At 35.4% G+C, this 15,340-nt stretch overlaps 1 protein-coding gene across 4 annotated transcripts in view; it reads right to left on the bottom strand.

Moving 5' to 3' along the window:
- The window catches only part of FSTL5 (follistatin like 5), a 937,018-nt gene that overhangs the window by 873,039 nt on the left and 48,639 nt on the right, over window positions 1-15,340 (bottom strand). For all 4 annotated transcript variants that reach the window (XM_027956327.2, XM_042234380.1, XM_042234379.1 and 1 more), the window contains exon 2: window positions 5,310-5,450. In XM_027956327.2, the coding sequence (XP_027812128.2) occupies window positions 5,310-5,435 (126 nt within the window). In that variant the 5' untranslated portion in view covers window positions 5,436-5,450. The remainder of the gene's footprint in view (window positions 1-5,309; window positions 5,451-15,340) is intronic.

Below are 15,340 nucleotides of genomic sequence, written 5' to 3'. Positions count from 1 at the left end.
AGGTGACACCACACTTATGGCAGAATGCCAAGAAGAACTAAAGAGACTCTTGATGAAAGTGAAAGAGGAGAGTGAAAAACATTCAGAAAACTAAGATCTTGGCATCCGGTCCCATCACTTCATGGCAAATAGATGGGAAAATAATGGAAACAGTGACAGACTTTATTTTATTGAGCTCCAAAATCACTGCAGATGGTGACTGCAGCCATGAAATTAAAAACCACTTGCTCCTTGGAAGAAAAGTTATGACCAACCTAGACAGCATATTAAAAAGCAGAGACATTACTTTGCCAACAAAACTCCATCTAGTCAAAGTTATGATTTTTCCAGTAGTCATGTATGGATGTGAGAGTTTTACTATAAAGAAAACTGAACGCTGGAGAATGGATGATTTTGAACTGTGGAGTTGGAGAAGATTCTTGAGAGTCCCTTGGACTGCAAAGAGATCCATCAGTCCATCATAAAAGAAATTAGTCCTGAATATTCATTGGAAGGAATGATGCTGAAGCTGAAACTCCAATACTTTGGTCACCTGATGTGAAGAACTGACTCATTTGAAAAGATCCTGTTGCTTGGAAAGATATTGAGGGCGAGAGGAGAAGGGGACAATGGAGGATAAGATGGTTAGATGGCATCACCAATTGAATGGACATGAGTTTGAGTAAGCTCCAGGAGTTGGTAATGGGCAGGGAAGAATGGGTTTGTAAAGAGTCGGACACGACTGAGTGACTGAACTGAACCATTTCTACTTCAGAGATCTTTCCAACCCTGCGCATTGGCATGTGAATTCTTTATTGCCGAGCCACCTAGGAGCCCCCTATAGTAACTACTATGCTCAAAACCAGTGACAGACCAGCAGTTAGGGTGGTGACTATAGCTTCCGAGTGAGCCTTCATTGGGAGATTGACCTAAACTATAGCTACAGTAATATTTGTATTGCTAAGTCACTTTAGTCTTATCCAACTTTATGTTGCCCTATTAGGAGAAGACATTCAGTTCAGTCTAGCCAAGAAAACATACATGGAAACACTGTGATTATGCTTATGGAAGGGGAGAAGGAACAATATGAAAGGACATTAGATGTTTCTCCTTGAAGCCAGTGTCACTTTGCTTTACTAGCATTATCATCTTTATCCTTTCTGATCCTTCTTCCCCATCTGTGTTCTACCTATGTTTTTATGGGCTTCTTACTAATCTCATTTTTCTGTCTGATCCTCTCTCTTTCCATTAAGAAAGTTACTTTTCCTCTCAGGTTTTAATACTGTCATTTGGATAGGCAGGAAAAATATTCCCTGTATCCAAGGATTACTGTGGAATTAAATCACAACAATTAATGTATATGAAAGTTTGTAGCGCAATATAGTGGAGAAGGCAATAGCACCCCACTCCAGTACTCTTGCCTGGAAAATCCCATAGACGGAGGAGGCTGGTAGGCTGCAGTCCATGGGGTCACAAAGAGTCAGACACGACTGAGGACTTCACTTTCACTTTTCACTTTCATGCATTGGAGAAGGAAATGGCAACCCACTCCAGTGTTCTTGCCTGGAGAATCCCAGGGACAGGGGAGCTTGGTAGTCTGCCGTCTATGGGGTTGCACAGAGTCAGACATGACTGAAGTGACTTAGCTTAGCATAATATAGGTATATGTAGGTATACAACACAGCATCAGCCCCCATAGATGCATATTATGGACTATAATTAAGATTTCTATAATTAGCATGATGGATTTATGTTACTCATTTTTATCTTGAGACACAATATATATTTGCAATCACACGTGTGTATACAAAGTTATAAATGATACAACTATGTACACATATGTTTATACCTATACTACACTACGCTATGTATGGTCTTTCCTAGTGGCTCAGATAGTTAAGAATCTGCCTGCAATGCAGGAGACATGGATTGATCCACTGGTTGGGAAGATCTCCTGGAGAAGGCAATGGCAATCCTCTCCAATTTTCTCTCCTAGAGAATTCCATGGACAGAGGAACCTGGCAGGCTACAGTCCGAGAGGTCACAAAGAGTCAGTCAGGACTCAGTGACTAACATTTTCACTTTCACTTTCACTGTGTAATCTGACAAGTAAATCGCACATTTCCGTTTTTGCTCCCAAAAGGGGATTCATTATACAACTGACACACAAATATTTGAGAAAATTCCGTTCTGTACATACATTTGTTCAGACTCAAGGAACTGACACCTCTCTGGGGACAATGTGATCAAAATTCAAAATCTAGTGTATTTATTATATATTTTAGTGTTTTGTAGCTAGCAACTAATATTTATGCTAGTGAGACCTATCCAAATAGAAAATCTCCTTATGCATTCCCTAAGTCTTACAGATTTATAGATGTTTATAGTCTTTTTTATTCAAATAAAACTATGCAAGTTAAAAATAACAAATGCGAGGAAATAAATTTATACAATGCTATTAAATAATGTATTTTAAAAAATTTTATTAAGTACAGCCCAGTTGATTTTACTCTGGCAAAAAATGATAGAAAAGGAAATTATTTTAATGTATTATTAATTATAATATGATATAATTATACACATATATATCATCTTGATTTAAGCCTTATTCTAGTCAGTGATGGAATCGTTCACTATAAATACATTTGTTTCTTTTTACTGTCCTAGGTGCTGTGCTATAGCAAGACGAATAGTGTGTGTGTTTAGTCGCTGTGTTGTGTCCGACTCTTTTGGGACCCCGTGGACTGTAGCCTGCCAGGCTCCTCTGTCCATGAGATACTGAAGTGGGTTGCCATTTCCTTCTCCAGGGGGTATACCAGACCCAGGGATCAAACTCCCATCTACAATGCAGGCAGATGCTTTACCTCTGAGTCACCAGGGAAGCCAAAGATGAATAATAGCTTACCTCATAATGGAAAGAAACATCCAGCAAACTAATAAGTAAATGAAATACATATTTTGACAAATAATGGTATTCTAGAGTGAACATTTACAGGGGATCAAGGGAATGTCTATGTTTGTTCCATTTTCTGTTATGGTTTGGGAAAACCTCTCCAATAAAGCAGCATGTGAGCCTAATTGGAGTGGAAAGAAGTGAGAGAAAGACAATCAGGTATTCTTCGGATTCAAATAGTGACTAATTCAAAAATAAATAAATGCTATAATGAGATTAGTCTTCAAGGTCTTGGAGAAGGAAAGGTACATCCCAGTGGTTGCATCAAGGTTGATAATGAGGGGAAAGTATCTGCTGGGGTTTTGCAGGAACTTAACAGAACTCAGGGATCTTTTTAATTCCTACCAGATACACACTTTCACACACACACAGAGTCACAGAATTATTTTTATAGCTTAATGTCACCTCTGTCTCAAGTCATTTGAAAGTTAGGTATTGTCATAACATTCTCTGCCTCTCTGCTCCTAAATACCAGCAGTCATGTTCCTTTTCTAACTATGTAGAGGTAAGGATTCACAGAGAAGGAAAAGATTGGGAGGTGACTTTGACCATTTTGGGTGAGTATTAGTGTTTCTAAAACTGGTTTAACTCATTGTGTTGTTTCATTTCTTTAAAGGTTTCTTAAATTACACAGCAATGCATGGTAAGTGATTTATCTGCAATGTCCAAATTTAATTCAAAATTATTTATAAATAATACACAACAATCTGTGATGTTACATTTAACAAAGGAACAATCAAAACATTTAGTCAGGCATTCTACCTGCTATTTTTCTGCCATTGATTCAATCACATAGTACCTACTAGGCACCAGGAATAAAAAGATTAGAAAGGCACAGTTCTAGACCTCAAGACACATAACATAGGGCAGTTCACAGTATGGAATAAATATTCACTGGGTCTGTAATAGTATTAGTCAGTATGTTGAATTGATAATGTGTTTTCAGAGCATTCATAAAGTTATGGAGTTATTATATCTAAGTTTGGAGCTGGGACAAAACTTATTGTTATTCCATGAAGTAGGGGAAATGAATGATAATAGAAAAATAGTGGGATAAGGCCAATTCTCCAATTGTATTTATCTAGAATGAACATTTTAATAGCTTATTTACTTTTACATGCAACTAAACTTCTATAATAATTTTTTACTTGAAAGTATAGTTTATTTTCTACTTATTTTCTCTTTGATACCCTGTCATATCTATTCTGCATGCTATACCGTAGCTTGTTGAAATATTTAATAAATATTTAATAAAAATTCCTTAATGTTCTAAGAATTTTTAAATTTCTTATCTATAGAATGAAAATAGATACACTTTCATAAGTTTGGTTTGAAGATTAAATAAAACAATAAATTTAACAGCTTAGCCTAATGTCTGGCAGATAAAAATCCCAGAAAAGGTTAGTGATTTTGTCAAAATACTACACTGTTATGAAAGAATTTCAGCAAAAATATATGCAATGTAAGTGCTACTATCATGGAGTGACTATAAAGGACAAAGTCAATATAGTGATGTTTGTTTATTTCAAGTGATTTTTATTTATTTATTTTTTCTTCTTATTTTTTTTTATTTTTTTTAATTTTAAGTTTTTTTATTTTTAAAATTTTAAAATCTTTAATTCTTACATAAAAAAGATAAGTACCATAAGAAATCCTAAAATGTATATGTTCTTTTCAATTTCAGCATTTTTTTATCTTTTTTCCACTCTCTAGGAAAACCAAAATGTATTATAAACTTTTATTTGATTGAATAAAATGTTGTTTAAGTATTTTACTTGCAGTATCATGATGTGTTATTAAAAGCACTAGCTCAATTTATTGTAAGTATATAATCTATGGAATTTATAAAAATCCTAATGTCAACTTATTTAATTCTTAAAAATATTTAACATCAATAAATGAAATATTTCCTATTAGACAACCTGAAATTATTATTTTTGTCAAATTAAAATATCTAATGATTTTTAAAAGAACAAAAACTTTGCCAAACTATATGTCTCTAGATGGTATAGGCATCCTTTTTTGTTTATCTTAATGGCAAATTCAAGAACATAACACTTTTGGTTTAGTTTGAAGTTATAAACTTAAAATTAATATGGAAATAATAGAAATCATCTGGGTGATTAGGTCTTGACATAATTACTTTTATAAGTCTTATCCTATTTCTTCATGTGAAATTTTAATGACACGTTTTTTTAAATAGTCCATCTCTATACTTTGTCAAAAGTAATCCCCCAAATTGTATTTCTAAAACTTTTTAATGTAAATTTAAATTATACTCTGAAAGTATATTCTGCAATAAGTGCTCCTAGATGAGTAGTAAACCAGAGAACCAACAGTTTAGTTCATTATGAGCAAGTCCAGAATGGTAAGGTACCTTGTGTCGCAATCTTATTAGAGGTTGGTAGGATTTAAGGCCATATCCTGCTTCTTTGGTTGGCCTTCCTTCAGACTCCAGAAAAATGAATCCAAGAATCAAAACAGCTGACCAGCACTTAAACATCCTTATTGCTTTCACCTGTGAAAATTAACATTGCAAATAATCAGAAAACACATTCTAAATTGAAGAAATATATCAAAAATATTCAATAACAAATAGAATTCTCCATAGAATTAATCAAAACTCAGCAGCATTTGCCAACTGAATCCATAATAGGTAAGCATCTTCGAATAAAGATTCTAATTCTTCTTGACACAAGAAATATTGGTTTTGTTTTTTCACACATACAGCTTTATATAACATTGAATTAGTAGAAATTCAGGGGCCAATAAAAATATTGAGGTAAAATAAACACAAGCTGAAAGAAATTTTTTTCAAAAGAGAGAAAACATTAAACCATGATTAATTTTCTCATCATCTATACAGGATACATTTATCAATACGTATAAATCTCAAAGTTCTCTTTGAGTATATCTGATGAAAAATGCTTAATAAAACTATAGCTATTATAATTTACTGGTAAATATCAGTGAAATGTTAATGAGATAGTCTTCTATAGCAGCAACCACCAATCTTTATGACACCAGGGACCAGTTTCCTGGAATAGAATTTCCATGGGGGTGGGGTGGGGTGGTTCAGGCAATAATGCAAGCAATGGGGAGTGATGGAGAGCAGCAGATGAAGCTTTGCTTGCTCACCAACTGCTTACCTTCTGCCATGTGGCCCAGTTCTTAAGAAGCTATGCACTGGTGCCAGTCTATGACCTAGGGATTGGGGATCCCTGTACTATGATAAATTCTTAATAAACTGAGCTACAACAGAAATTATGCCATTGGATTATACTGACTTGTGAGTATATTTTTTCAGTAGCACCCAAAAGGACATTTCCTAGAAAGCTGTTTTTTTTTTTTTTAAGTGCTTTAAACTGAAAGTCATATGATTCTTTCCACAACTCTGTGTTTTTGAATATACCAGAGAAATTGTAAAAATGCATAAATTTATAACCATATAAATTCCCTAAAACCTCTTCCAAACAAACAAATCTATATGTTGAACTCAACTATATTCCTCTTTACCACTTTGAGAACACTTCTTAACCCTTATTGTGACCATAGTGAAGTGAAGTTGCTCAGTCGTGTCTGACTCTTGTGACCCCATGGATTGTAGCTTCTCAGGCTCCTCTGTCCATGGGATTCTCCAGGCAAGAATACTGGAGTGGTTGCCAGTTCCTTCTCCAGGGGATCTTCCTGTCCCAGGAATCGAACTTGGGTCTCCTGTGTTGCAGGCAGATTCTTTACCGACTGAGCTATACCCTCAAATCATTGTGACCTTAAGAGGAGCTTTTTCTCCTCCTGTCTAATCCAATCTGGCCATCTGAGTTCTTGAGAAACTTAGTCAATTTATTAACTCTGTTATTAAGTGTATTCAAACTCTGTCTCTCAATGATTTTCTTCCATCTTTCAACATGCTCAAATCATGAATTTTTAGATAATTCCTCTCATCTACTTTCTGAACTTTTAGAAAGAACTATGTATCTCAATCTATCCATGTTCTGACCAATCATGATTTTGTTTTCATCACTCTATCAAAGTACCATTTCTTTCTCTCTTTTTTTTTTTTTTTTTGCAAGAAATGGTCACTTTGATGTCTACAATATCTGTCTCTTCTATTTCTGTAGAATTTGTAAAAACACCTTCTCAGTCCTTTCACAAGTTCATCCTACACCTTTATCTTGCCATTAAACATTATTTAATCCCATTAGCCATGTATCCTACTCCATTCACTCAGCCAAACATTCAAGTAGTCTATGGTTGTATTAATATGCAATGCTTTTCATTCAATCTTCAGGTTTTTATGATTAACCTCCTTAACAGCTTCTGCTAACAAGTTTCAAAAGTAACTCCTCATAGTATACATACGCTAACATAAAGTCATGCTTTTAGAGACTCTTTCATTCATCCTTTTACTCAAGTCAGAAACAAAAGAGACATTTTTTATATCTTTGTCTCCCTTATTCTTCATATTAAACTCATCCCTAAGTTCCATTAATTCTAGCTTCATGTATACCTCTCAAACATCCGTTTCTTTCCAAGTCTATTATAACAACCCTGACACAACCACTTTCCCCTTCAAATGCCCCAACCCTGTCCTTCCTTACCTTTTACACTAATGCACTTTCAATCGCTTCTCCACACAACAACCTGAGCAATCATGGTCGATCCAAACATCATAATGTTAGTGCATTTGCTAGTAACTTTCGGATATACACTATTCATTTATTCTTAAAATAAAAACTAAATCACTGGTTCTTACAAGTTTCCACAGCATCTTGGCTCTGCATGTCTTCCTCTTCTCCAAATAATTGTCCTCCAACCAGACTAATTTTGTGCAGTTGTTCAAATTTTGAACATACCTACTATAAGGATTTTCTACACTATTTCCTCCAAATGAAATGCATTTTTTCTCATTTACCACCCAAAGATCATCTCATGTCAAAAATATCCCTTGTAATCCTTCCCCATAATGCCAAGACTGGGTTACATTTCTCATTTACTCTATTTTTAGATCAGTTTTTGTTTCAGAGCTTCTCTTTGTAATTATACATAATTAATTTGATTACTTCAAAACGTTGGTTTTCCTCACTAGAATATGTATCTGTTCCTCAATAGAACATGTTTCCTCACTAGAATATGTATCTCCTTTAAACATCATGACTGCTGGAATTTGTTGTGTTTTGCTTTTTCTCCAGCATTACATCGTCTGGGCCTTCCGAGTTGTTTGGTACCTGCTGGACATGCAATGAATGAATGCATAAATGAATGTCATCTTGCATGTGAGGGAAACAAGAAAGAGCATGTTTTCCTGCATTCTGACAATTCTGAATGCAATTCCTATTTTCACTACTTCTGTGAAACATCTGAAAGCTAACCTGGGAAACTAAATATTTTCATGTGCAATCCATCATTTTGCTGTCATTTTGATGTATAGTCTAATCCTTCTCCCAGAGGTAAATATTTGTTTATAAGACAACTGGACAGAATATTTTAAATTTAAGAAGAGATTGAGAATAAAGCAAACAGTTTGGGAAAGGGTGAAGGAGTATTTTTCCTGAGCTCTGAATACTATGTTTCTTCTGTTGTGAAGCAGGAGAGGGAGGGAAGGGGCGTGGCAACAATCCTGTAACAGTATGATGCTGTGTGAAGGTGAGGTCATACATTTCCTAAAAGGGCTCACTTAAGGGTTTGTCTTTCTCTGCCCTTTTTCTTCTAATTCTAACCTTCCTCTCTTTCTGTACTTTTTGTGCACACAAACACACACACACACACACACACACACATGCAAGTGTTCATCTACTCTAAAATATAAAACAAATGAACAATTAATGAGTGAATAAAAATCTCATCAATCTTGGGTGAGTAAACTTATACACATTGATAATTAGATCAACAAGTTGCTAAGTATATTTCCAGCCAAAAGGCAACAGGATAGAAATATCTATTTTAAGAAATTTCACTAAAATTTGAGAAAAATGTCAGCATGTAAAGCTTCAGTATAGTATATACAACCTATTTGTACTATTTAAATCTACATCCTTGATACCCTTGACCATGATTATTTTTTCCATTGCAAGTCATGATTTTCAAGTCTAAAATTTCTTAAAAATAATGTTATACAAAAATAAAAATGCTTTATCTCAGCAAAAGCTATCATATAACTGCAGCAATTTACTTGGTATTAAAGATAGAATAGGTTTCCCAGGTGGTTCAGTGGTAAAGAATCCTCCTGTCAATGGAGGAGATACTGGAGATGTGGGTTTGATCTCTGGGTCAGGAGGATCCCCTGGAGGATGAAATGGAAACCCACTCCAATATTCTTGCCATGCGGTTGCAAAGAGTCAGACATGACTGAGCAACTGAGCACTCATACAGATAGAGTAAAACAGAACTGATATTAAAATTCAGATAACTTTTGGGGGGAATAACTCTGATTTCTATTCCAGATAGGTATTTGAGCTCAGCAGCTAAATGTTAGACAAAGGACAAAAGCTAGTTTCTGTGCTTCTCTCCTGTGAATGACACCACATGATATTCTCCTCCACTGAAATATCACTAAAAAAAAAAACAAAAAACTTGAATTCAATTTTATAGTTATCAAATGGAAACCTAAACATAAAGATGGCTCTTCTCATTGGATGCTCAGAAAATAATTATCAGTTTCTTACCTCTCTTTGCCTACAGGATCCAAAGATGTCATTATTATATTTTTAAAAGTTCACTTGTCTACAGAAGGTGTTCTTGAAATCGTAAATCAGGAATAATTGATTCCATGATATACTGACTCATGATCTCACTTTCTCAGTATCCTAACCTCTGACAATCTGTTAGGTTTTCATAATTAATTGGCAGTTTGTTGACAGCTCAGTAAGAGCATTGAAAAGCATGTGTTGAAAACAAACCAGCTGGAGCAGATGGTGTGATAATGATCTTATGACTTTTCCTTGTAACCTCAACATTTAAATGGAAGCATCAGAAAACAATCTCACTATTAAGTTAGAGAAAATGCATGGGTACCTAAAAGGTATCTGCATAATATCATGGTTAACAAAGTTGTACTTGAAAAAGACAAGGAGGATGGACAGAGATTTCTTTCTCTTCTTCAAAAAATAATATTTTTCTCTGAATAAAACTATTTTTTTCACCAGATGGCACAACAGGCCATGCTGGTTATGGCAGTAGGATTTAGAGAGTAGGATTTACATTATTCAGTAGATTTAAAATGAGGGATTCTGATTTGTTCACACATTATAATCTAATGTGGATTAATCTATAATGTTTACACATTATAATCTCATGTGGAAGATAAAATGAAAGTGATAAAGTATTGCCTTAGGAACAAAATGTAGCATTTGAGATAGAGAAGACAACTTTGCTAGCAAGCCTATGAATGAAAAGAATGTCAGGGTGAAGCAAATCACCACCATTAGCAAATATTTTAGAGCAGTCAAGTATCCTAAAAGTTTTACCTAGAGTACCCTCACTGCATCTCATTCCATCTTAGAAAGCTGCAATAGGTTTTTCAAGAGATAGCTCCAGTTACCTCTTTTATGAAAATATCCCTGCCAGTCACACATAAATTTGACTGCTCTCTGCTGCAATCTTTAAGTGTATGCCTTACATGACTTCTTACTGTGGTTATTGATTTAAGAAAGGCGATCATCCTTGTTATTTACAGCATCAGACTTTACTTTCACCACCAGTCACATCCACAACTGAGCATTATTTATGCTTTGGTCCAGCCTCTTCATTTGGAGAAGGCAACGGCACCCCACTCCAATACTCTTGCCTGGAAAATCCCATGGACGGAGGAGTGTGGTAGGCTACAGTCCATGGGGTCACTAAGAGTCGGACACGACTGAGTGACTTCACTTTCACTTTCTGCTTTCATGCATTAGAGAAGGAAATGGCAAACCACTCCAGTATTCTTGCCTGGAGAATCCCAGGGACTGGGGAGCCTCGTGGGCTGCAGTCCTTGGGGTCACAAAGGGTTGGGCTCAAATGAGCGACTGTACAACAACGATAAACATCCTTGCACAGATATAGAAGGAAGTGCATTGAACTGATTGTGTCACAATTTAACATGTGTCTTAATTTCCCCAGACCTGTCTTTATTCAGTATCAGGGAGGTGAACACTACCTGGACACTAGTGTCTATACATTTTGACATTTTATAATTTAATGAGATGGAGAAAACAGCTTCTAGACTACCTTTTGGTTCTGGAAAACCTGAGCAAACCCAGTTGTCACATTTGTACCCCATATGTAAGAAGAAATTTATGAGCATATAAAATCTAGCACCTGTACCAAATTATTGCTACTGAGTTGATTTATTAATCAGGAGAGGATACAGGGAAGAATAGGTTTGAGAGAGAAAAAAATTATGATTTCATTTCTTGAGTTGCCTTTTTGTAATCTTATTAGAGATATTAAACAGATATTGGGATATTGAATCTGGAGCTCAGCAAAGAGGTTGAGGCTAGAGATGCTTATTTGGGATTGTGAACATTTGTACGTCTTCCACCTTAGGTATGAGATGAGAAGAAGTTAGAGAGGACAAAAAATTCAAAGACTAAGACTTCACGAAGATTTAGTTGAAATAGAGGGTTAAATGCTGTGATGAGTTGTAAAAATTGAAAAGAGTGAAATGGCAATTTTAGAAAAATGATAGATAGCAATTTCCATTGGAATGGAATGACTAGAATGCACAGCCCTTATTATTTGACAGCCTGTAGTTTCACTGGTTTGCTTGTGTGTTCTCTGTATACAACCATATTGCCAGCTACATAAGTACAGGGTTTCAATAATCATTTACATGAATCAGAGTAGTACATGGCGCACATCACAAATTCAACAAATTATTTTGATTAATTAATCAATTAAATAATATCTACTAACAATTAATTTGAATACTAAATATACATAAATGAGTCTTAATATTCTTCATGTGGTCAACAATAGTTACTAAAATAAATTATGAAATAAATCTAGATTGAGTTGCATTTAGCATAAAAAACTTTTTTCTTTCCCCTATAATAAAACCTTTGAATTTAGCTTTCAATGGGAAGTTCCTCTGAAAAAGCCTCACTTCTCAATAACAGACAATCTTTTCATTTTGTGGCTCAACTGGAATTGCAAACATCAGCCAGATTCTCTTACATCTCATGTATACAGCCTCTCAACAGGCTTTTCTGTTGCAGCAACTGTTTTCATTTCTTGATCCACTTTACCATGATATCCGCAACTGTGAACTCAGATTGAGTTTCAATTTGATATTTCTCTTAGGAAGAAACATTATCCAAAGAATTCATTTTTATATGTACAGTGGACTCTCGCCATCCAGCCATGAATTCTTCTATCAGAGCAATGATCCCAACTGATGTACAGTGTTCAAATACTCATTCTAATAAGCTTCACTTGAACACAAAGCAAAACCAACTAGAAAATAGATAAGAATTGAATAAACACAGAGGAGAGCAGCAAAGGAAAATCAGATCATGTATATCCAGCTAGACACACTGGGATGATACCTATTATATATTTGCAAAAATCCAAAAATATATTCTGACAGTTATCATTGCTTATAGTGAATGAATACATAAATAAAAAGAAATTTCTCAAGACAGTGTTTAAGAACGACTCACCAAATTTGACCAGCAGTTCTACTGTATAAATCATTAGTGTATATATGTGGAATCTAGAAAAATGGTATATAGATGAACCTAACTGCAAAGATGAAATAGAGACATAGAGGTAGAGAGCAAAAGTATGGATACCAAGGGGGAAGGGGAGTGGGATGAACTGGGAGATTAGGATTGACATATACACACCACTATGTATAAAACAGGTAACCAATGAGAACCTACTGCAGATTACAAGGAACTCTACTCAGTGCTCTGTGGTGACAAGGAGGAGGGATATACATACATGTGGCTGATTCATTTTGTTGTACAACAGAAAATAGCACAACACCATAATGCAACTGGACTCCAATTAAACAAAGACAGACATTATATTGCAGATATAACAAGATAACCTCTACAAGAAGCAACCGCAGAGAAAAAAAATGACTATTTATACTATATATGAATAATTGTGGAGAGAGATTGTGTAAGAGCGATCTTCCACTTCCATTTGCTTTGGATCAACATATATGAAGACTTAAGCAGATGCAGCTACATTTTGAGAGTAGTAGATATGTGACTTCTGTGTCCAGACTGCATGGGTAAGTGTGGTTCAAACCTATATGGAAATACTAGCAAACATGGAACTTTCTGCATTCTTAATCCTTAATCATATTGTGAAAGTGTCTAAAACTTTTAAATGCAATGCTTTATGCTGAAAGATTCTAACAAGTGCAATAAGTTTTTCTAAACATCTGGGATAAGAATAGAATTACATGTTAAATAATGAGAATTATGATCATTAAATTAATTTTACTCTTTCAAAGAAGGTAGAATTCATATTGTAATGACATCTGAGTCATTAATTCAGATGAAGAAAATTGCCCAGATTCTAATCAATTATACTTTTCAAAAGCTTTCTTAGTTTGTGGCTGTAAGAAGCTAAATATAGATAAAATATATTCTTTGCCATTTTAAAACCACAGTGTAAAATGTATAATAATTTAGGCTCACACTAGGAGAAAGTATCCACACTAAATTATATTGAATTAAAAATTGTCTATTACTCAACTTTCAGCAAATTAAATTCCTACATTATGAAAAGAATGCTAGGTCATAAATATTGTTTTTCAAAACCATCTTTGCTTTACACAACTATTTATACTGCAGCTATAATAACTATCCTGGTGCACTAAAGAATGTTTTCAATAAAATATTCAAGTACAACATATAACAGATAATAGAACTAAAAAGCATATTAGAAACCTACTGTAAACTGTTTATTTGTGAGGAACAGAGACCCAGTAAGAATAAGGTTTGCCTATGAGGAAAGTAGCGGAGAAGGCAATGACACCCCACTCCAGTACTCTTGCCTGGAAAATCCCATAGACAGAGGAGGCTGGTAGGCTGCAGACCATGGGGTCGTGAAGAGTCGGACATGACTGAGCGACTTCACTTTCACTTTTCACTTTCATGCATTGGAGAAGGAAATGGCAACCCACTCCAGCGTTCTTGCCTGGAGAATCCCAGGGACAGGGGAGCCTGGTGGGCTGCCGTCTATGGGGTCGCACAGAGTTGGACACGACTGAAGCGACTTAGTAGCAGCAGCAGACCTTCTAAAAGTCAACTTACAGGACACGAGTCTCTGGTTCTACAGAATCCTGTTGCTTAAGCAGAATTTTAGGAAAACTTTTTGGTTGTACCTTTGTTCTATACAATGATCTTCATTGGGAATATAGTTATATGTAGTTACAGTTAAAGTATATAGAGAGATGTTTACAATTGTCCTCATATAAACTGAAATTACACACCAGATTTATATATATATAGGCTTATATATATTTGCTAATAAGGAACCTCCTCCCAAAAGGCAGAACTTATTGCACTAACTAGAGCCCTTACCCTCGCAGCTAATGAGAGCAAATATATACACTGACTGTAAATATGCCTTCCACATCATACACTCACATGCTGCCATTTGGAAGGAATGAGGGCTCCTATCTACTAAAGGCTGTCCCATTACTAACGTCCTCCTTATACTCCAACTTTTAAAAGCAGCTAACATGCCAACTGAAGTAGGCATCAAACATTGCTGAGGTCACCAGGTGGCCTCAGATATAGGCTTCCCATGTGGTGCTAAAAAAATTAACTGCATACAAAATACCTCTATTTTGTATGCAACTTATTACACATGTTAAATTTCTAAGATTTAGTATTTTCCCAGCAGTCTGACATCAAACAGGCATTTTTTTCTTCTCATGGGTAATAAACTGAAGATGTTTATTTCTACAAACCTTATAAATGTCTTTTCAATGCTGAGCAGTAGCATGCTATGTAGTGGAAATAACAGGAGGCTGAAAGTCAAGAAGTTGAGTCTGGAAGAATTGATGCTTTTGAACCGTGATGTTGGAGAAGACTCTTGAGAGTCCCTTGGACTGCAAGGAGATCCAACCAGTCCATCCTAAAGGAAATCAGTCCTGGATATTCATTGGAAGGACTGATGCTGAAGCTGAAACTCCAATACTTCGGCCACCTGATGTGAAGAGCTGACTCATTGGAAAAGACCGCGATGCTGGGAAAGATTGAAGGTGGTAAGAGAAGGGGATGACAGAGGATGAGATGGTTGGATGGCATCACTGACTCAATGGATAAGAGTTTAAGTAAGCTCTGGGAGTTGGTGATGGACAGAGAAGCCTGGTGTGCTGTAGTACAAGAGGTTGCAAAGAGTCAGACATGACTGAGCAACTGAACTGAACTGAAAAGTCAAAAGAGCTGGACTCTACTTTCGGCT

The sequence above is a fragment of the Ovis aries genome, chromosome 17 (genome assembly GCF_016772045.2).
Source record: "Ovis aries strain OAR_USU_Benz2616 breed Rambouillet chromosome 17, ARS-UI_Ramb_v3.0, whole genome shotgun sequence".
Lineage (NCBI taxonomy): Eukaryota > Metazoa > Chordata > Mammalia > Artiodactyla > Bovidae > Ovis > Ovis aries.
Note: the sequence above shows the minus strand (reverse complement) of the source record. Positions and strands in the feature narration are given on the sequence as shown.